The sequence below is a fragment of the Pseudoliparis swirei genome, chromosome 6 (assembly GCF_029220125.1).
Source record: "Pseudoliparis swirei isolate HS2019 ecotype Mariana Trench chromosome 6, NWPU_hadal_v1, whole genome shotgun sequence".
Classification (NCBI taxonomy): domain Eukaryota; kingdom Metazoa; phylum Chordata; class Actinopteri; order Perciformes; family Liparidae; genus Pseudoliparis; species Pseudoliparis swirei.
In genome coordinates this window covers 29,351,553-29,374,131 of record NC_079393.1, presented here as the reverse complement: position 1 = coordinate 29,374,131, position 22,579 = coordinate 29,351,553, and the positions used below count along the sequence as shown (strand labels likewise).

Genomic DNA, 22,579 nt, shown 5'->3' with positions numbered 1-22,579 from the left:
GCCATCACCGATACCGACCAAAGCAACGCCACTCCAATCGCCTGCACATCTCTCTCCTTCGAGCAGCTGAATGACTTGATGTCGCCCGAGACGACAACAGGGACATTGCCGCCAAGATGCCACTCTCCAGCAGAGACCTGCCCCTCACACTCTTCCACCACCGAAGTCTTCACAGCACTGAGGAGGATCAGCGGACGCAAGGCTGCTGGTCCTGACGGTGTGGGGTTAGGCTGTGCGAGGCAGCTCGCTGGGCCATGCGTTTGTTCATGTTCAACTCCCTGGCTCCCCAAGCTGCTGTGCCAATGTGTTTCCAAGACCCCGCCCATCGTACAGCTAAACACCCGACGTGCCTCTGACTACACCACGACTACCTGCCTCATACTAGTGCCTGAGCGCTGGTAGCTGGTACACGCTGGGGTGCTTTTCCCCTTCCTGCACCCACACATCGACCATTTCCGATGCACAGCACTGGGTACTGCTCACACATCTACCTACATAACACATAACATGCTCGACTGCTATTTTTGACTGCTATTTGCAGACAATCATCTGCATTCAATACCGTCATCACCTAAATTATAAACTTGAGGCATCAGAGCTGGGCATCAACACTGGGACTGGCTTATCTGACCAACAACTGACAGACAGTAAGATGTACCAACAGGCAACATACCTGCTCCGCCACACTACCCATTGTGTGCAGGCTGAAGCGGTGCCCCCATTCATGTTCACCCATGACTGTCAGTCTGTATGTGAACCAACCAATCATCAAATTCATCATCGACACAACGGTGACACAACCCTGTATGTGCAACAATCAGACAACGAGACAGCATACAGGGAAGGTACAGCACCTAAGTTGGTGAAACCAGCTCTCCAGCTCCAGAATAGCAGCAAAACCAGGAGCCCATCGTGACTCTAGGGAAAGAAGAACAAGAGCACGACCCCATCCACATCAACGGGATGGCCGTCGAGCGTGTTTCCAGCTTCAAGTTCCTGGGGACCCATATCTCGGAGGACCTGTCCTGGAACACCAACACCTCCAGCCTCGTCAAGAAAGCTCAGCAGCGCCTCTTCTTTCTGAGGACACTGAAGAAGAATCACCTGTCTTCAGCCATCCTGGTGAATTTCTACCGCTGTGTGATCGAGAGCATCCTGACCAACTGTGTCACAGTCTGGAACGGCAGCTGCTCTGTCGCGGAGCGCAAGAGACTGCAACGGGTGGTGAGAACTGCCCAACGTATCACAGGTACTCCACTCCCAAGCATCGAGGAGGTCCAGAAGAAACGCTGTCTGCATCGAGCTCACAGCATCCTGAAGGACTCTTCTCACCCTGCTCACAGACTGCTCTCCCTCCTGCCCTCAGGCAGGCGCTTCAGGAGCTTACGGTCAAGCACCAGCCGTCTGAGGAACAGCTTCTTCCACAGAGCTGTTACTCTTTTGAACTCTACCCCCCTCTGATCATCATACACCACTCTATCTGCACTGGAGACACTTTATGCCATTTGTTGCACTATCGAGTTAATATACACTGAATATTTGCACTAGTTTAACAACCCCAGAAATATATACTTATATCTCCGCATAACCTGTATATCATGTATTTATTATGATACTTCTGTTGCACTTCTGGTTAGATGCCAAACTGCATTTCGTTGCTCTGTACTTGTACATGTGTAATGACAATAAAGTTGAATCTAATCTAATCTACTCTATCTCTAAGGGTCCTACAGAGGAACCTCATCTCCTTACTCTATCTCTAAGGCTCCTACAGAGGAACCTCATCTCCTTACTCTATCTCTAAGGGTCCTACAGAGGAACCTCATCTCCTTACCCTATCTCTAAGGCTCCGAGAGGAACCTCATCTCCTTCCTCTATCTCTAAGGCTCCTAGAGGAACCTCATCTCCTTACTCTATATCTAAGGCTCCGACAGAGGAACCTCATCTCCTTCCTCTATCTCTAAGGGTCCTACAGAGGAACCTCATCTCCTTACTCTATCTCTAAGGCTCCTACAGAGGAACCTCATCTCCTTACTCTATCTCTAAGGCTCCTACAGAGGAACCTCATCTCCTTACTCTATCTCTAAGGCTCCTACAGAGGAACCTCATCTCCTTCCTCTATCTCTAAGGCTCCTAGAGGAACCTCATCTCCTTACTCTATCTCTAAGGCTCCTACAGAGGAACCTCATCTCCTTACTCTATCTAAGGCTCCTACAGAGGAACCTCATCTCCTTACTCTATCTCTAAGGGTCCTACAGAGGAACCTCATCTCCTTACCCTATCTCTAAGGCTCCGAGAGGAACCTCATCTCCTTCCTCTATCTCTAAGGCTCCTAGAGGAACCTCATCTCCTTACTCTATCTCTAAGGCTCCTACAGAGGAACCTCATCTCCTTACTCTATCTCTAAGGCTCCTAGAGGAACCTCATCTCCTTACTCTATCTCTAAGGCTCCTAGAGGAACCTCATCTCCTTACTCTATCTCTAAGGCTCCTACAGAGGAACCTCATCTCCTTACTCTATCTCTAAGGGTCCTACAGAGGAACCTCATCTCCTTCCTCTATCTCTAAGGCTCCGAGAGGAACCTCATCTCCTTCCTCTATCTCTAAGGCTCCTAGAGGAACCTCATCTCCTTACTCTATCTCTAAGGCTCCTACAGAGGAACCTCATCTCCTTACTCTATCTCTAAGGCTCCTACAGAAGAAACTCATCTCCTTACTCTATCTCTAAGGCTCCTAGAGGAACCTCATCTCCTTCCTCTATCTCTAAGGCTCCTACAGAGGAACCTCATCTCCTTACTCTATCTCTAAGGCTCCTAGAGGAACCTCATCTCCTTACTCTATCTCTAAGGCTCCTAGAGGAACCTCATCTCCTTACTCTATCTCTAAGGCTCCTACAGAGGAACCTCATCTCCTTACTCTATCTCTAAGGCTCCTAGAGGAACTTCATCTCCTATCACTGAGTCAGGAGAAACGGCTTACCGATCTGAACCCGAGCGGTGTTCTGTTGGGGGTCTGGATCATGGGGGTCAGGATCATGGGGGTCTGAGTCGTAGGGGCGGAGGAAGAAGGTGTAGGTGAGGAGGGGGATGAACAGGTGGAGATGGACGAGGAGGAAGCAGGGGGCCAGAAAGGGGCCCCAAAAAGAAAGAATAGTGGCCAGAGCGCCGGCGGCGAGGCCAAGGCCAGCAGGGTGGAGGAGAGGAGGAGGAGTCAAGGGGCGGGGCAGGTGGAGGACAGCAGTGATGAGGAGGGGTCAGATGACAGCGACTCTCCTCTGATTTTAACAAGCAGTCAGGCTCAAAAGCTGTATACGGCGGATGAAATAAGCTTGTTTTTATATAAAACGAAAAACAAAAAAAAGATAGAGGTCAGGGATCACTTCCCTGACCTCATTACTTTTGAGCACTCCTGCCGCTATCACATGGCGAAGAAGAAATTAGATATGCAGGAGGTTTTTAGAATAAGAAAGATTTTACTCAAAGTGAAGGAGTGCATCCAGCAGGGGGAGGTGGAGAGCTCCAATGTGTGTTTTAATTGATTTGTTGTTTTTAAGTTTTATTTGTTTTTTAAACTCTTTTCTTTTAATGGACACATTCAGAGTCGGAGTTTTAAACGTAAATGGAGCGAGGGACAGTAAGAAGAGAACATCAATTTATGAATTTAACAAGATGAAAGCTCACGATGTTCTCTTCTTACAAGAGACGCACAGCGACAGCACCAACGAGGCGGACTGGAGGAGGGAGTGGGGGGGGGAAGTCCTCCTGAGCCACAACACCAACCTCAGCGGAGGAGTGGGCTTCCTCTTCTCCAGGGCCTTCAGCCCGCGGTCACTGGAGGTCAAACACATCGTGGAGGGGAGGCTGTTCTTTGTGAAAGCACGGTTCGACCTTTTTAATGTTGTTCTAATTAATGTCTATGCTCCAACAACCGGGGCAGAGAGGAAGCTGTTTTTATCCAAAGTTAATGATGTTTTAAATGACTGTGCCTCGGAGGATTTTTTATTCTTGGGGGGGATTTTAACTGCACAGAGGATGATTTTAAAGACAGAAACCACACAGAGCCACATCCAGCTTCACAGCAGGTGCTGAGGAGGCTGGTCCATTCTCATGGCCTGGTGGACGTGTGGAGAAGGATGCATCCGGACTGCCGACAGTACACATGGTCCCACGTTAGGGAGGGAAGGATCTCCTCAGCCAGGTTAGACCGTATTTATGTTTTTAAGCACCATTTTAATATTTTTAAAATGTGCAGCATTGTTCCGGCTGGTTTTACTGATCACTCTTTGGTTTTATGTCATGTTTTTATTAGGAACTTTTTACTTAGGAGCGCATATTGGCATTTTAATTCAGTTTTAACTTTCGATAGGAATTTTAGAGAGGTGTTGTTTTATTTTTGGGGCATTTTTAGGCTGAGGAAGAGTGATTTTAATAATCTTAGGCAGTGGTGGGACCGTGGTAAGATAGAAATTAGGCTCCTTTGTCAGCAGCACACTTTCAACGTCACTAGAGATGTCACCAGATCTATGAAGGACCTGGAGACTGAGATAGTGGACCTAGAAAGTTTGAGAGAGTCCACAGGAGATCGAGGACATATTGAAGTCCTCAAAAGTAAAAAGGCGGCTCTCGCCGACCTGTTCGAAGTTAAAGTACAGGGCGCACTGGTCAGGTCGATTCCAGACCATCGCGAGATGGACACCCTCTAGCTTCTTCTTCGGCCTGGAGAAGAGGAGTGGGCAGGGCGAGTGATCCACTCACTGCTGACGGACGCAGGGCAGCGGTTGTGGAGCCAAGCCAGATCCGGAAGCGGCGGTGGGGTTTTACTCCTCCTTTATGCCAGTGAGTATAGGGAGGAGGGAGAGTCGACGGAGGGCTCTGTGGGGAGCTGCCTCAGGTCTCCGAGGAGACTAATGAGGAGCTCGACAGACCCATAACCCCCCAAGAGCTGAAAGCTGCCCTGCAGGGAATGCAGGGAGGGCGCGCCCCCGGGATCGACGGCCTCCCCGCTGAATTTTACAAAAAATACTGGGATGTCCTCGGAGGGGACATCCTAGAAGTCTTCAACGAGAGTCTGGCCTCTGGTTCCATGCCGATGTCCTGCCGGAGGGCAGTGCTAACCCTGCTGCCAAAAAAAGGAAACCTGCAGGACATCGGTAACTGGCGCCCTGTGTCTCTGCTGTGTGTGGATTACAAGCTTCTGTCCAGGGTCCTGGCCTCCAGGCTGAGGGGAGCTATGGAGCAGGTCCTCCATCGGGACCAGACCTACTGTGTGCCCGGCAGGTCCATGGTGGACAACGTCCACCTCATTCGGGACGTTTTGGAGGTCTCCAGCTCGTTGGGTATGGACACTGGTCTGATTTCTCTAGATCAGGAAAGGCTTTTGACCGCGTTGAACACGGCTTCCTCTGGAAAGTTCTGGGGAAGTTTGGGTTCAGCGCTGGCTTCATAGCTAAGATCAAGGTGTTGTACAGTAATGTTGAGAGTGTGCTGAAGATAAACGGCAGGCTGTGTGCTCCTTTTAGAGTGAGTAGAGGGGTCCGGCAGGGCTGTGCTCTGTCCGGGATGCTCTACGCACTCTCCCTCGAGCCCCTCCTCATTAAGATACGCTCTAGCCTACATGGTTTGGTTTTACCTGGTTTTAGTAAAGGAATGATTTTATCGGCGTATGTCGACGACGTTGTTGTTTTTATTAAGAACCAAAGTGATGTAAACCTTTTAAATCAAATTGTACAGGATTTTAGCAGGGCATCTTCAGCGAGGGTGAACTGGAAGAAAAGCGAAGCCCTCGCTGTGGGGGAGTGGCGTGGTGGCCTCCCGGTTCTTCCACAAAAGCTCATATGGAAGAAGAACGGTTTTAAATATTTAGGAATATACCTGGGGAAACCGAGCATGGTCCAGAAGAACTGGGAGGGCGTCACAGAGAAGATAGAGGGGAAACTGTCCAAGTGGAAGTGGCTGCTCCCCCAGATGTCTTTTAAAGGTAGAGTACTGGTTTTAAACAATTTTATTGCATCCCAACTGTGGCACAGGTTGACATGTTTAGACCCTCCCTCGGGCTTCTTAGCCCACATACAAAGAAAAATGGTGGATTTTTTTTGGGAGCGTCTACACTGGGTGCCACAGGGGGTGCTGTTTTTAACCAGAGAGGAGGGGGGACAGGGCCTCGTCCACCTGGCCAGCCGGACGGCCACTTTTAGATTACAGTTTGTTCAGAAGTTTTTAACGAGTCCGGGGTTTTTAGTGTGGCGAGACGTGGCCAGCTGCATCCTCAGACGTGCTGACAACCTGGGGCTGGATACTGCTCTGTTTTTAATAGACTCCAGCATTTTAAAGTTAAGTGGGCTGCCTCCTTTTCATCAGGGTGTTTTTAAGTCGTGGGCCCTTTTTAAGCACGAAAGGTGCCCACAGTCTGACTCTCTGTTCTGGTTGTTGAGAGAACCATTAATTTATAAAGCAAGAATGGACATTAGCAGCAGCGTCACCCCTGGACTAGCAGGCGCTGCTGCAACAAAGACTCTTGCCTGCAGCAGTTGGTGGATGCAGTGGGGCCGACGCTGAGCGACCCCGGCCCTGGGCTCCTGCTGGGGATGCATTCCGACGGGGTGGCGAGGAGGCCCCTGGAGCTGTGGAGGCAGAGGCTGACCGGGTTGGAGAGGAGCCCCCTCGACGACTACAGCCAGCAGAGAGCAGAGCCGGACCCTGCAGACCCCTTCCCAGATATCTCCCTCAGCCCGGGGCTAGGGGACTCACCGCCCCTGCTAAGAACGAGCCACCCAGAAAACTGCACACTGAACAAAGCAGACAAGAAGACTTTGTATTTTAACCTCGTGAAGAGTATCAACAGGTCCAGACTGTGCAACAGACCGCCCACTGTGTGGTCAGAGACTTGGGCATGGAGGCCCTGGCCCGCAGTGGGGGGTCCTATACAAGCCTCCCCTAAAGAAAAGGACCGCTGACCTCCAGTGGCGGATTTTACACGGTGCTGTCGCGTCCAACGCTTTTATTTCGGTAATTAATCCCGCTGTCCTGAGCCAGTGCCCCTTCTGTGACCTCCGGGAGACTACTTACCATGTTTTTAACGAGTGTAAGAGACTTTTGAGTCTCTTCGCTCTTTTAACATTGGTTTTTAGTCTTTTTATTGTGGAGAACAGAGAGGGGCAGGAGGCCGGGGCAGTGTGGCATCAGAGCCAGACTCTGGCTGGAGTTCAGCTTTTATAAACACATTGGAGACCTGGATGCTTTTAAACAACGCTGGTGTTTTAACGGTATTGTTTCTTCTGTGGTGGAGGAGGAGCTGGTGTTTGCACCACTTTTTATTCGGTAAAACATGTTTTTCTGTTTTTTTAATGTTTTTTGTTTTGTTTGTTTGCTTTTATTTTAAACAACCTGATTTTTTAAAACACTTTATTTTTAAAGAAACGTAATGGCTAAACAAATGTAAATAAAGTGTTTTTCAAAAATCAAAAAATCTCCCTCTCTCTCTCTCTCTCTCCAGCATTCCACAGCCTCAACATACAAACACACAACTCTCCTATTACCTCACATTCCAGAGGTGTCACCACACACACACACACAGATTCGTTCATGATCAGGACGAGAAACAAACAAATATAGCGCAGCAATCCTCTTTAAAAACGTGTTCTTTGTTTCTTCCTCTTCCTTCTCCCTCTCTTCCAACCTCCTCCCCCTTTTCTCCCTAAACCCTCCTCCTCCTCCCCCCCCCCCCCTCCTCTCCCTCTTCCTGACCTGGCACGTCAGATCATTCTTGAGAAATACGAAATCCTTGTGAGAGCACAGCTGATGTCGACCCCCAGAGAGTCCTGGTGGAGCCGGAGGTCCCTGGTGGAGTCGGAGGACCCTGGTGGAGCCGGAGGACCCTGGTGGAGCCGGAGGACCCTGGTGGAGCCGGAGGTCCCTGGTGGAGCCGGAGGTCCCTGGTGGAGCCGGAGGACCCTGGTGGAGCCGGAGGTCCCTGATGGAGCCGGAGGACCCTGGTGGAGCCGGAGGTCCCTGGTGGAGCCGGAGGACCCTGATGGAGCCGGAGGTCATGAAATCTGAAGAGGACCGAACCTGCAGGGTTCCCCGTGAAGAGGACTCTAACTGCTGTGGCTCGGGCTGGAGAAGTTCCTGGAGGACACACGACTGACGGAGAGCTCCTATTGGCCGACGTCGAGGCCCTCTAACCACTCTAAGGTGCAGCAACAGGAGGTCTCAGTCTGGGGGTCCAGGTCTATGTGAGGAGGTCTCAGTCTGGGGGTCCAGGTCTACGTGAGGAGGTCTCAGTCTGGGGGTCCAGGTCTACGTGAGGAGGTCTCAGTCTGGGGGTCCAGGTCTACGTGAGCCCTGCTTAGGAATTCGTGCCTCGGGGCGACGAGCAGCAGCAGAATCAACAGATGTGTTTGTGTGGCCTGGAGCTCAGGATAGGCCTAGTGGGCGTGGCCTGGGGTGTTGCGCAACCTGTTGACACACACCACACACACACACACCACACACGCACACGCACACACACGTACCACACACACCACACACACACACACCCCACCACCACACGCACACACACATACCACACACACACACACACACATACACACACAGCAGCTCCTCCTTGCGCAGACAGAAGCTGAGGGTGGAGGAATCAAAACTTCCTCCACAAGTGGAGCTGCATGAGGCTGAAACACGGAGGGATCCTTTGACCTTTGACCCTTGACCTCACTAGAGAGGGGTGCTCTCTACCAACCCGGGGCCCTCTGCTCTCCGCCTGGAGCTGTTTGGAGCCAAGACCCAACAGCAGGCTTCACACCGCTGGTTAAGGGCTTTCCTAACCGCCACTTACCCCTCCTCACGATGAAGAGCTGCAGCCCTCGTCTTCTCTCTGGAATAACAACATGGACACAAAGCGGAGCGCCATGGAGGCCTCCGTGTGCTGCTGAGCTCCAGACCACATGGTCCAGACCACAGGGTCCAGACCACAGGGTCCAGACCACAGGGTCCAGACCACATGGTCCAGACTACAGGGTCCAGACCACATGGTCCAGACTACAGGGTCCAGACCACATGGTCCAGACCACATGGTCCAGACTACAGGGTCCAGACCACATGGTCCAGACCACAGGGTCCAGACCACATGGTCCAGACCACGAGGTCCAGACCACCGGCCTGTGGAGACTGACACGTGACTCACAGCTGGTGTTTCCTCTAGTCCACTGGACCCAGGAACCAAGAACCACACAGGTACACACACAGGTACACACAGGTACACACACAGGTACACACACAGGTACACACAGGTACACACAGGTACACACAGGTACACACAGGTACACACACAGGTACACACACAGGTACACACAGGTACACACACAGGTACACACAGGTACACACAGGTACACACACAGGTACACACACAGGTACACACACAGGTACACACACAGGTACACACAGGTACACACACAGGTACACACACAGGTACACACAGGTACACACAGGTACACACACAGGTACACACACAGGTACACACAGGTACACACAGGTACACACACAGGTACACACACAGGTACACACACAGGTACACACAGGTACACACAGGTACACACACAGGTACACACAGGTACACACACAGGTACACAGGTACACACAGGTACACACACAGGTACACACACAGGTGCACACAGGTACACACAGGTACACACAGGTACACACACAGGTACACACAGGTACACACACAGGTACACACACAGGTACACACACAGGTACACACACAGGTACACACACAGGTACACACACAGGTACACACACAGGTACACACAGGTACACACAGGTACACACAGGTACACACACAGGTACACACAGGTACACACAGGTACACACAGGTACACACAGGTACACACAGGTACACACAGGTACACACACAGGTACACACAGGTACACACAGGTACACACAGGTACACACACAGGTACACACACAGGTACACACACAGGTACACACAGGTACACACAGGTACACACACAGGTACACACAGGTACACACAGGTACACACAGGTACACACAGGTACACACACAGGTACACACAGGTACACACAGGTACACACAGGTACACACACAGGTACACACACAGGTACACACAGGTACACACAGGTACACACAGGTACACACACAGGTACACACAGGTACACACAGGTACACACACAGGTACACACAGGTACACACACAGGTACACACAGGTACACACAGGTACACACACAGGTACACACAGGTACACACAGGACCACTTCAAGGTGGAGGACCACTTCAAGGTGGAGGACCACTTCAAGGTGGAGGACCACTTCAAGGTGGAGGACCAGGAGGACCACGTCAAGGTGGAGGACCACTTCAAGGTGGAGGACCACTTCAAGGTGGAGGACCACTTCAAGGTGGAGGACCACTTCAAGGTGGAGGACCACGTCAAGGTGGAGGACCACGTCAAGGTGGAGGACCACTTCAAGGTGGAGGACCACGTCAAGGTGGAGGACCACTTCAAGGTGGAGGACCACGTCAAGGTGGAGGACCACTTCAAGGTGGAGGACCACTTCAAGGTGGAGGACCACTTCAAGGTGGAGGACCATGTCAAGGTGGAGGACCACTTCAAGGTGGAGGACCACTTCAAGGTGGAGGACCACGTCAAGGTGGAGGACCACTTCAAGGTGGAGGACCACTTCAAGGTGGAGGACCACTTCAAGGTGGAGGACCACTTCAAGGTGGAGGACCACTTCAAGGTGGAGGACCACTTCAAGGTGGAGGACCACGTCAAGGTGGAGGACCACTTCAAGGTGGAGGACCACTTCAAGGTGGAGGACCACTTCAAGGTGGAGGACCACGTCAAGGTGGAGGACCACTTCAAGGTGGAGGACCACTTCCCATGCAGGGATAAGTTCTTCCTGTCCGCCACTTTCCTGACGATGAGGACGAGAGAGGAGCTTCACGCCACAGGAGTTCTACAGGCTCAAAAAGATCCTGTGCGACCTCAGGAAGGTGCTGCAGGTGGAGGACGAGGAGAGGAGGGCGAGAGGTTGAGTGAAGAGGAGGAGCCTCAGCACTGGGAGGAGCTTCAGCCTCAAGACGGAGGGCAGGAGGCACTTCCTGTCCTCAGTGGACTTTAGTGTCCAGCATGAGCATCATGGACGTTCTCTTTTTTTTCAGGATTGGTGCTGCATTTATGTTTGTGTGTTGAAAATAATTTGGTTTATTGTGGTTCAAAGTTTTCTTTGAATAAAGGTTTTCTAAAAATCCAAAAAAAATCTCTGTCTCTCTCTCCCTCTCTCTCTCTCTCTCTCTCTCTCTCTCTGTCTCTCTCTGTCTCTCTCTCTCTGTCTCTCTGTCTCTCTGTCTCTCTCTCTCTCTGTCTCTCTCTGTCTCTCTCTCTCTGTCTCTCTGTCTCTCTCTGTCTCTCTCTGTCTCTCTCTCTCTGTCTCTCTCTCTGTCTCTCTCTCTCTGTCTCTCTCTCTCTCTCTCTTCTTTTTCTTTCTCTTTGAGCCTCTGTGGCCATAAAACCTCCATTTCTCTACACTTTCCTCTGAGTCAGCAGAAACACACCTCTCTCTCTCTCTCTCTCTCTCTCTCTCTCTCGGTGTGTTCATGGTCTATGTGGCGATGCGTTCAGGGACGAGCGTTGTAAAGAGAAGCAGCGGGCTCAGCGCTCAAAGGTCACAGGAGCCGCTCTACGTAGAGCTTCATGCACACAAGTGGACTTCCCTCCGCTTGGTGTCCGGCATTCCTTCACACACACACACACACACACACACACACACACACACACACACACACACACACCCCGCTGAGAGACAACAAAAGGTAGGAATCCACAGAGGAAAAGTGAACTCTCCTCCCCCTTCACCCTGAACCCCCAACCACCTCTGAGACCAGCTGGGCCACACACACACACACACACTCACTCACTCCCACACTCACACACACACACACACTCACTCACTCCCACACTCACACACACACACACTCACACACACACACTCACCAGATAGGTCATGGTGTCCCGGTGAGCCAGTAGCTCGGCCCTCTGAGACACTTTTCCAACTGGATCCTTTCAGTTTTGTAGATCCAGGAGGATCCCAGAGCTCCTCCAGGTCTCCTCCTCCGCCTGCTTCCTCTCCTCCCTCCTAAGTCCTTGTGTCCTCCCTCCTGTCGGGTCTTGTTCTCAGCAGTCGAGCGGATCCCGACACATTCTGCCGCTCCGTGATCTCACACGGCAAGAATGAGACGCTGCTCTCCACCTCCACCCGGTCGCCCTGCTGCCTCCCTTGATCTCTCTCTCCCTCCCTCTCTCTTCCTCTCTCTCTCTTGCCTGAGGAAAAGAGGGAGGAGTGTGTAACCCGACTCGTCACTTCCTGTTGGATCCTCATATTCCCTCTATCCAGACTGGCCCTCCCTCATACAGCTTCCCTCCCCCTGTCCCCTCTCTCTCTCCCTCTCTCTCCCTCTCTCTACCTCTCTCTCTCTCTCGCTCCCCCTGGCTGTGACAGACTGTAAGTGCATTGGAGTCCAGTAGAGTCCAGTAGAGTCCAGTAGGGTCCAGTAGAGTCCAGTAGGGTCCGGTAGAGTCCAGTAGGGTCCAGTAGAGTCCAGTAGAGTCCAGTAGGGTCCAGTAGGGTCCGGTAGAGTCCAGTAGAGTCCAGTAGAGTCCAGTAGAGTCCAGTAGAGTCCAGTAGGGTCCAGTAGGGTCCATTAGAGTCCAGTAGGGTCCGGTAGAGTCCGGTAGAGTCCAGTAGAGTCCAGTAGGGTCTGGTAGAGTCCAGTAGGGTCCAGTAGAGTCCAGTAGGGTCCAGTAGAGATCAGTAGGGTCCAGTAGGGTCCAGTAGGGTCCAGTAGAGTCCAGTAGGGTCAAGTAGGGTCCAGTAGAGTCCAGTAGGGTCGAGTAGAGTCCAGTAGGGTCCAGTAGAGTCCAGTAGGGTCCAGTAGGGTCCGGTAGAGTCCAGTAGAGTCCAGTAAGGTCCAGTAGAGTCCAGTAGGGTCCGGTAGAGTCCAGTAGGGTCCAGTAGAGTCCAGTAGGGTCCAGTAGAGTCCAGTAGAGTCCAGTATGGTCCAGTAGGGTCCAGTAGAGTCCAGTAGCGTCCAGTAGGGCCCAGTAGAGTCCAGTAGGGTCCAGTAGAGTCCGGTAGAGTCCAGTAGGGTCCAGTAGAGTCCAGTAGGGTCCAGTAGAGTCCGGTAGAGTCCAGTAGGGTCCAGTAGGGTCCAGTAGAGTCCAGTAGGGTCCAGTAGAGTCCAGTAGGGTCCGGTAGAGTCCAGTAGGGTCCAGTAGAGTCCAGTAGGGTCCAGTAGGGTCCAGTAGAGTCCAGTAGGGTCCAGTAGAGTCCGGTAGAGTCCAGTAGGGTCCAGTAGAGTCCAGTAGGGTCCAGTAGAGTCCGGTAGAGTCCAGTAGAGTCCAGTAGGGTCCAGTAGAGTCCGGTAGAGTCCAGTAGGGTCCAGTAGAGTCCAGTAGAGTCCAGTAGGGTCCAGTAGGGTCCAGTAGAGTCCAGTAGAGTCCAGTAGAGCAGAGCGCTAAGCAGAGCGCTAACCAGAGCGCTAAGCAGAGCGCTAACCAGAGCGCAAAGCAGAGCGCTAAGCAGAGCGCTAACCAGAGCGCTAACCAGAGCGCTAACCAGAGCGCTAACCAGAGCGCGAACCAGAGCGCTAAGCAGAGCGCTAAGCAGAGCGTGTCTGCTGCATGCGGCTGGACGCTCTGGACGCTCCGGCTGTCTGAGCGCCTCAGGCTGACCGGTGGGACGCTCGTGAGGCTCTACGTCGAGGCCGATGGCGTCTACATCGACCTCCACGACGTCGCCGCTGTAGCTAGCAGAGCGTCTCCACTACCGGGCGAGTGAATCGCTCCCTCACCAACGGGCGTCTTCACGGGACCTGTTTCCAGAGCAGCTGCTCCGGCCTCCTGGTGGAGGCTCCTCCCTCTCATTGGCTGCCTCCTGCCTCTCTAGCAGAGCCCACCTCAGTGGGAGTCCCTCAGTCGAGGCTCGGTCCACCTCCCGTACGCTCCTCTCCAGTCTGAAGACGGCCTGAAGACGCTTCGGCCTGTAGACGCTCGCCTGAAGCGCCTTCGCCTGAAGACGCTTGCCTGTGACGCCGCCTGAAGACGCCGGCCTGAAGACGCCGCCTGAAGACGCTCGGCCTGTGACGCTTCGGCCTGAGGCGCCGGCCTGAAGACGCCCGGCCTGTAGACGCTCGGCCTGAAGACGCTACGGCCTGTAGACGCTCGCCTGTAGACGCCGCCTGAAGACGCCGGCCTGTAGGCGCCGGCCTGAAGACGCTCGCCTGAAGACGCCGGCCTGTGGACGCTTCGGCCTGAAGACGCTTCGGCCTGAAGACGCTTCGGCCTGTAGACGCTTCGGCCTGAACACGCTACGGCCTGAAGACGCCCGGCCTGAGACGCCGGCCTGAAGGCGCCGGCCTGAAGACGCCGCCTGTAGGCGCTTCGGCCTGTAGACGCCGCCTGTAGACGCCGGCCTGTAGACGCCCGGCGGCCGGCCTGAAGACGCTCGCCTGTAGGCGCTCGGCCTGAAGACGCCGGCCTGTAGACGCTTCGCCTGAAGACGCTCGCCTGAGACGCTTGCCTGAAGACGCCGGCCTGTAGACGCTTCGGCCTGTAGACGCTTCGGCCTGAAGACGCTTCGGCCTGTAGACGCTTCGGCCTGTAGACGCTTCGGCCTGTAGACGCCTCGGCCTGTAGACGCTTCGGCCTGTAGACGCTTCGGCCTGAAGACGCTTCGGCCTGTAGACGCTTCGGCCTGAAGACGCTTCGGCCTGAAGACGCTTCGGCCTGAAGACGCTTCGGCCTGAAGACGCTTCGGCCTGTAGACGCTTCGGCCTGTAGACGCTTCGGCCTGAAGACGCTTCGGCCTGAAGACGCTTCGGCCTGTAGACGCTTCAGCCTCCTCGCGAGGGCCTCTGGAGCTGCTGTTCCATGGACAGATCCAGTTTCTGAAGGGTTGTGTTGGTACCGACCCGTCCGCCGACCGGCGGTCTGTGTGGAGACCTTCCAGCCTGACGGCTGTTTGGCCTTCGTTGGGTCAAAGGTCGCCTCTCAGCTCAGTCCCTCATCGGCCTGTAAACGAGGACCACCAGGATCTGACGCATTGGATCGAGGTTTTTAAAGCATTCATTTTCCCCGACGGGTCTCAATTCAAACGGCGTGAGGACTAGACGTACATCGAGTGACACCGAGCGGCCGTGGAAACCCTTTTACGAAACCCTTCCCAGAGCATGTTCTCACACACTTCAATACAACCAGAGGAATCGCCCCCTGGTGGTCAGTGGAGGGAATACTAGCTGAAGCCACGTCTGTGTCTTCATCTCCAGATATTCTGGACCTTCCTGGACACTGTTCCCCGTGGTCACGCTCAGGATGAATCACACCGCCAGCCGGATGATTGACAGGCCATCGGGTCAGTGAGAGGTTCAGGGTTCTTCTATCTCTTGGTAGTTCGGTGTCAAGTGTAGGATGTCCAAATATGGGCATGTATACCCTCTGGCCCACAAGACTCTAATACAGTCGCCACATTGTGTCTGATGCGGAACATTCCACACACACACACACACAGAAAGCAGTCATTGGGGGTCAACGTGAATCTGAATATTAATGGTTCATGCTAGTTTCTGTGTCTTCACTTCTGGACCAACACGGAAGAGGGACAACTAACAGCCATGATGTCTGGCCACCATCTTGGTTTCCTTTGGAACCAGAAGGACACGAGACGCTGGAGGAACGACTTTCATGACAACACGTTGTGAAAACACAAACAGCTGACCGGACAACCTGTCAATCACCTGTAGCCCCGCCCCTGAATCATCTGTGTGACTCGACAGACCATGATGTCCTGTACGATGACATGGTGCCGTGTTGAGATGTGTCATCAGCTTTCTGATTGGCTGCTCACGGTCCATGTGAGCATCGTTGCAGTGGGTTCGTGACGCCGATGTGTTTCCAGTGTCACCGTACTTCCTTCCTGCTGGTCCTCAACGTGAGGACAGAAGAAGAGAAGGAGAGAAGAGAAGAGGCTGGCCTCCTTCATGGAGGAGACGTGGGTCCAGAGGGAGCACAGAGACATGAGGACATGATCATCTCTGGTATCGACTATTTAATGTAAAGCCCAGATCTGCTGATGCAGCCCTTCTTCACATCTCTAGAACAGAGAGTGTGTGTGTGTGTGTCAGACTTTAGAGACCCTGACTACTGTAAGATGGATCACTTCCTCCTACAGGTTATATCCTTCCATATCCTACTGTAATATATCACTGTGGGACAAGCCCCCCCCCCCCCACACACACACACAGGAGGAGTTGTCCTTGTCAAGCTGCACCATGTTTGTGGGTCTAAATGTAAACTATATTTTGAAGGACGTGGTACGTTAGACACACAGCGGCGTTGTGGGCGGGTCCCTGAGTCGTGACCACGTGGTTCAGGAACCATCGTGGTCACAAAGCAAAACAACCAATCAACGCCATGACTGGTGATGTCACCGGACATCAAACACACTGTGACTTCATCGTCTGTTCCAACTGCAAAGAAGAGGAGGAGATGATGGGAGAGAATGTGTTCAGCAGGAAGTAAACAGGGAGGGGGGGGGGGAGAGAGAGAGAGAGAGAGAGAGCCTCTGTGAGGATGACGTCAGAGCTGGGCGAGGTCAGGGGTCATGAAATGAAGCGACTGGTGGAGGAGACACACACACACACACACAGAAGTCAACGCTTTCTCACGATAAGAAGAGCGGCAGCAGAACTGGAACACATTGAGAGGAAGAGGAGCAGGACAGAGGGAGCAGGACAGAGGGAGCAGGACAGAGGGAGCAGGACAGAAGGAGCAGGACAGAAGGAGCAGGACAGAGGGAGCAGGACAGAAGGAGCAGGACAGAAGGAGCAGGACAGAGGGAGCAGGACAGAGGGAGCAGGACAGAAGGAGCAGGACAGAGGGAGCAGGACAGAAGGAGCAGGACAGAAGGAGCAGGACAGAGGGAGCAGGACAGAAGGAGCAGGACAGAGGGAGCAGGACAGAGGGAGCAGGACAGAAGGAGCAGGACAGAGGGAGCAGGACAGAGGGAGCAGGACAGAAGGAGCAGGACAGAGGGAGCAGGACAGAAGGAGCAGGACAGAGGGAGCAGGACAGAAGGAGCAGGACAGAGGAGCAGGACAGAAGGAGCAGGACAGAGGAGCAGGACACAAGCTGTGCGTCTCCGTCCTGGAGGTCAGCGACCTCTTCCAGAGTGAATGCGTCCCACTCAGGGCACAGTGAGGCCATTCAGTCTGCTCCAGCCTCACGGGGCGGAGGCCTGAGCCCCGTCACGCCGAGTGGAGGCACACGGACGCTCTGGACGGGAGCAGCCCTCGGCATGGGGGCGGCTCCTCTGGTTGTATAGAAGCCTATGCTTCATGTGTTAGAGCTGTATTCTCTCTCCTGACCACCAGGGGGCGACTCCTCTGGTTGTATAGACGTCTATGCTTCATGTGTTAGAGCTGTATTCTCTCTCCTGACCACCAGGGGGCGACTCCTCTGGTTGTGTAGAAGTCTATGCTTCATGTGTTAGAGCTGCATTCTCTCTCCTGACCACCAGGGGGCTCCTCTGGTTGTATAGAAGTCTATGCTTCATGTGTTACAGCTGCATTCTCTCTCCTGACCACCAGGGGGTGACTCCTACGGTTGTATAGAAGTATATGCTTCATGTGTTAAAGCTGCATTCTCTCTCCTGACCACCAGGGGGAGACTCTGGTTGTATAGAAGTCTATGCTTCATGTGTTAGAGCTGTATTCTCTCTCCTGACCACCAGGGGGCGACTCCTCTGGTTGTATAGAAGTATATGCTTCATGTGTTACAGCTGCATTCTCTCTCCTGACCACCAGGGGGTGACTCCTCTGGTTGTATAGAAGTCTATGCTTCATGTGTTAAAGCTGCATTCTCTCTCCTGACCACCAGGGGGCTCCTCTGGTTGTATAGAAGTCTATGTGTTGAAGCTGCGTTCAAGTCCTTGATGACCAACATGTCTCTATAACAGCTGAAGCCACCAAACATTAAGCGAAACACATTCTCTATTCTATTTTCAATGAGTCTAATTATTAAAATGCTTATCCCGAAAAAAATGATATATATAAATTAGGGCTGTCAATGGATTAAAAAAAATTTACTAATTAATCGCACATTTTGAAAATCATTAATCGCGATTAATCGCAATTAAAAGTCAAAAGTTAAAAGTTCATTCTTTTTAAAGACCAAACTTCCCACAGAGCTGTGTTTCAAAGAGGCTCCTACCTATAAAGTGCCAGCGAGGTATTTAATATCGTGGATGATAAATTGTTTCTTCAGCGAAACATCAGATTAGTAAAAAAAAAAGAAGTATATTGAGACCCCATTGGTCCTGTCATCTTTACCACTGAACAGCAGAACCAGTGGCCTTGGTAACTGACTGACATTCACATGTCACGTTAACCCTCTGGAGGCTGGGGGCATTTTCTCCATTTTACAAAAAAATGTAAATTCACCGTTTAAAGGCGTTTGCATGTGACACACCCCCACGTGTTCTACATCAAACATTCCAGAACAATCTCAGCTCTGAAATGAGCCTCATTGTCCTCGCGTCGTGTTCTCTGGTTCTCTGACTGACAGGCTGCTAATGAGCCTAACCCGTGAGGTGGGAGGTCCTTTGTGATTTACTGAGTGTTCATTGGTTGTTTTTTCCCCAAAATGTTGACAGACAAACGGATTGACCAATCACGGTGAAGGTTTCGTGTGACGAGTTCTTTCCGCGCCGCGTCCCCCGACACGTCGCCCCTCCGTTCCTCTGTGTATCAGAGGGGGAGACGGGAGGAAGGAGGAGCAGGAGGAAACCCGACTGATTCATCCACGAGTTAAACTGATTTCTACTCCTTATTTTCGCGGAGAAATAATTGTTTTAAAAACGGAAACAGTGTAAAAACTTCAACGAACACCGGAAGTAAACAAAGTTGCGTTAATTGCGTTAAAATATTTTAGTGCGTTAACGCGGCCAAATTAATCGCATAGATTAACGCGTTAACGCTGACAGCCCTAATATAAATATATATATTTCCATCTGAAAACAACAAAGAAGAACCCAAGCTCCATCCCTGGCAGCGCCCAGCGGGCTGCAGCCTGCATGTGAGTCACAGGGAGGGAGAGATCACAGGTCCATGCAGCGTCCACACAGGATGAGTCTCTTCCTGAAGGAGGGTCAGATGCATGGTGACCTCCATGCAGACAGGTCCTTCTCATGGTCCTTCAGGCCAGCAGCATGACCTCTTCCTGGTTAGCACGGCTGCTAACGGCTAACGCTAATAAACACAGCAGACGCTTGGTGCACAGGTCAGTTACACTACTGAGACAGGAAGCACAGTAGTGAGACAGGATGCACACTAGTGAGACAGGAAGCTCACTAATGAGACAGGAAGCACACTAGTGAGACAGGAAGCTCACTAATGAGACAGGAAGCACACTAGTGAGACAGGAAGCACACTACTGAGACAGGAAGCTCACTTCTGAGACAGGAAGCACACTAGTGAGACAGGAAACACACTAGTGAGACAGGAAGCTCACTACTGAGACAGGAAGCACACTAGTGAGACAGGAAGCTCACTTCTGAGACAGGAAGCACACTAGTGAGACAGGAAACACACTACTGAGACAGGAAGCACACTAGTGAGACAGGAAGCACACTACTGAGACAGGAAGCACACTAGTGAGACAGGAAACACACTACTGAGACAGGAAGCACACTAGTGAGACAGGAAGCTCACTACTGAGACAGGAAGCACACTAGTGAGACAGGAAGCACACTACTGAGACAGGAAGCTCACTTCTGAGACAGGAAGCACACTAGTGAGACAGGAAACACACTACTGAGACAGGAAGCACTCTAGTGAGACAGGAAGCTCACTAATGAGACAGGAAGCACACTACTGAGACAGGAAGCTCACTTCTGAGACAGGAAGCACACTAGTGAGACAGGAAACACACTAGTGAGACAGGAAGCTCACTACTGAGACAGGAAGCACACTAGTGAGACAGGAAGCACACTACTGAGACAGGAAGCTCACTTCTGAGACAGGAAGCACACTAGTGAGACAGGAAACACACTAGTGAGACAGGAAGCACACTACTGAGACAGGAAGCACACTAGTGAGACAGGAAGCACACTACTGAGACAGGAAGCACACTAGTGAGACAGGAAACACACTGCTGAGACAGGAAGCTCACTTCTGAGACAGGAAACACACTAGTGAGACAGGAAGCTCACTAGTGAGACAGGAAGCTCACTAATGAGACAGGAAGCACACTAGTGAGACAGGAAGCACACTACTGAGACAGGAAGCTCACTTCTGAGACAGGAAGCACACTAGTGAGACAGGAAACACACTAGTGAGACAGGAAGCTCACTACTGAGACAGGAAGCACACTAGTGAGACAGGAAGCACACTACTGAGACAGGAAGCTCACTTCTGAGACAGGAAGCACACTAGTGAGACAGGAAACACACTACTGAGACAGGAAGCACACTAGTGAGACAGGAAGCACACTACTGAGACAGGAAGCACACTAGTGAGACAGGAAGCACACTACTGAGACAGGAAGCTCACTTCTGAGACAGGAAGCACACTAGTGAGACAGGAAACACACTACTGAGACAGGAAGCACACTAGTGAGACAGGAAGCACACTACTGAGACAGGAAGCACACTAGTGAGACAGGAAGCACACTACTGAGACAGGAAGCACACTAGTGAGACAGGAAACACACTGCTGAGACAGGAAGCTCACTTCTGAGACAGGAAACACACTAGTGAGACAGGAAGCACACTAGTGAGACAGGAAGCTCACTAGTGAGACAGGAAGCTCACTTCTGAGACAGGAAGCACACTAGTGAGACAGGAAGCTCACTACTGAGACAGGAAGCACACTAGTGAGACAGGAAACACACTACTGAGACAGGAAGCTCACTTCTGAGACAGGAAGCACACTATTGAGACAGGAAGCACACTAGTGAGACAGGAAGCTCACTTCTGAGACAGGAAGCACACTACTGAGACAGGAAGCACACTAGTGAGACAGGAAACACACTACTGAGACAGGAAGCACACTAGTGAGACAGGAAGCACACTACTGAGACAGGAAGCAAACTACTGAGACAGGAAGCACACTAGTGAGACAGGAAGCACACTAGTGATACAGGAAGCTCACTACTGACACAGGAAGCACACTAGTGAGACAGGAAACACACTACTGAGACAGGAAGCACACTACTGAGACAGGAAGCTCACTAGTGAGACAGGAAGCACACTAGTGAGACAGGAAGCTCACTACTGAGACAGGAAGCACACTAGTGAGACAGGAAACACACTACTGAGACAGGAAGCACACTACTGAGACAGGAAGCACACTAGTGAGACAGGAAACACACTAGTGAGACAGGAAACACACTGGTGAGACAGGAAGCACACTAGTGAGACAGGAAACACACTGGTGAGACAGGAAGCACACTAGTGAGACAGGAAACACACTAGTGAGACAGGAAACACACTTCTGAGACAGGAAGCACACTTCTGAGACAGGAAACACACTAGTGAGACAGGAAGCACACTACTGAGACAGGAAGCACACTAGTGAGACAGGAAACACACTAGTGAGACAGGAAGCACACTACTGAGACAGGAAGCACACTAGTGAGACAGGAAGCACACTAGTGAGACAGGAAGCACACTACTGAGACAGGAAGCACACTAGTGAGACAGGAAGCACACTACTGAGACAGGAAGCTCACTACTGAGACAGGAAGCACACTAGTGAGACAGGAAGCACACTAGTGAGACAGGAAACACACTGGTGAGACAGGAAGCACACTAGTGAGACAGGAAGCACACTAGTGAGACAGGAAGTTCACTACTGAGACAGGAAGCACACTAGTGAGACAGGAAACACACTACTGAGACAGGAAGCACACTACTGAGACAGGAAGCACACTAGTGAGACAGGAAACAAACTAGTGAGACAGGAAACACACTGGTGAGACAGGAAGCACACTAGTGAGACAGGAAACACACTGGTGAGACAGGAAGCACACTAGTGAGACAGGAAACACACTAGTGAGACAGGAAGCTCACTACTGAGACAGGAAGCACACTAGTGAGACAGGAAACAAACTAGTGAGACAGGAAACACACTGGTGAGACAGGAAGCACACTAGTGAGACAGGAAGCACACTAGTGAGACAGGAAACTCACTACTGAGACAGGAAGCACACTAGTGAGACAGGAAGCACACTACTGAGACAGGAAGCACACTAGTGAGACAGGAAGCACACTAGTGAGACAGGAAGCTCACTACTGAGACAGGAAGCACACTAGTGAGACAGGAAGCACACTACTGAGACAGGAAGCACACTACTGAGACAGGAAGCACACTAGTGAGACAGGAAACACACTACTGAGACAGGAAGCACACTAGTGAGACAGGAAGCAAACTACTGAGACAGGAAGCACACTACTGAGACAGGAAGCACACTAGTGAGACAGGAAGCACACTCCTGAGACAGGAAGCACACTACTGAG

The 22,579-nt window shown here is 52.0% G+C and overlaps 1 protein-coding gene across 3 annotated transcripts in view; it reads right to left on the bottom strand.

Annotated features, from left to right (window-relative positions):
• The window catches only part of bcar1 (BCAR1 scaffold protein, Cas family member), a 90,223-nt gene that overhangs the window by 46,260 nt on the left and 21,384 nt on the right, over positions 1 to 22,579 (bottom strand). For 2 of the 3 annotated variants that reach the window (XM_056416120.1, XM_056416122.1), the window contains exon 1: positions 12,004 to 12,286. The exons of the other annotated variant lie outside the window; for it this stretch is intronic. In XM_056416120.1, the coding sequence (XP_056272095.1) occupies positions 12,004 to 12,015 (12 nt within the window). In that variant the 5' untranslated portion in view covers positions 12,016 to 12,286. Of the gene's footprint in view, positions 1 to 12,003; positions 12,287 to 22,579 lie in introns of those variants that run through there. 3 annotated transcript variants of the gene reach the window in all.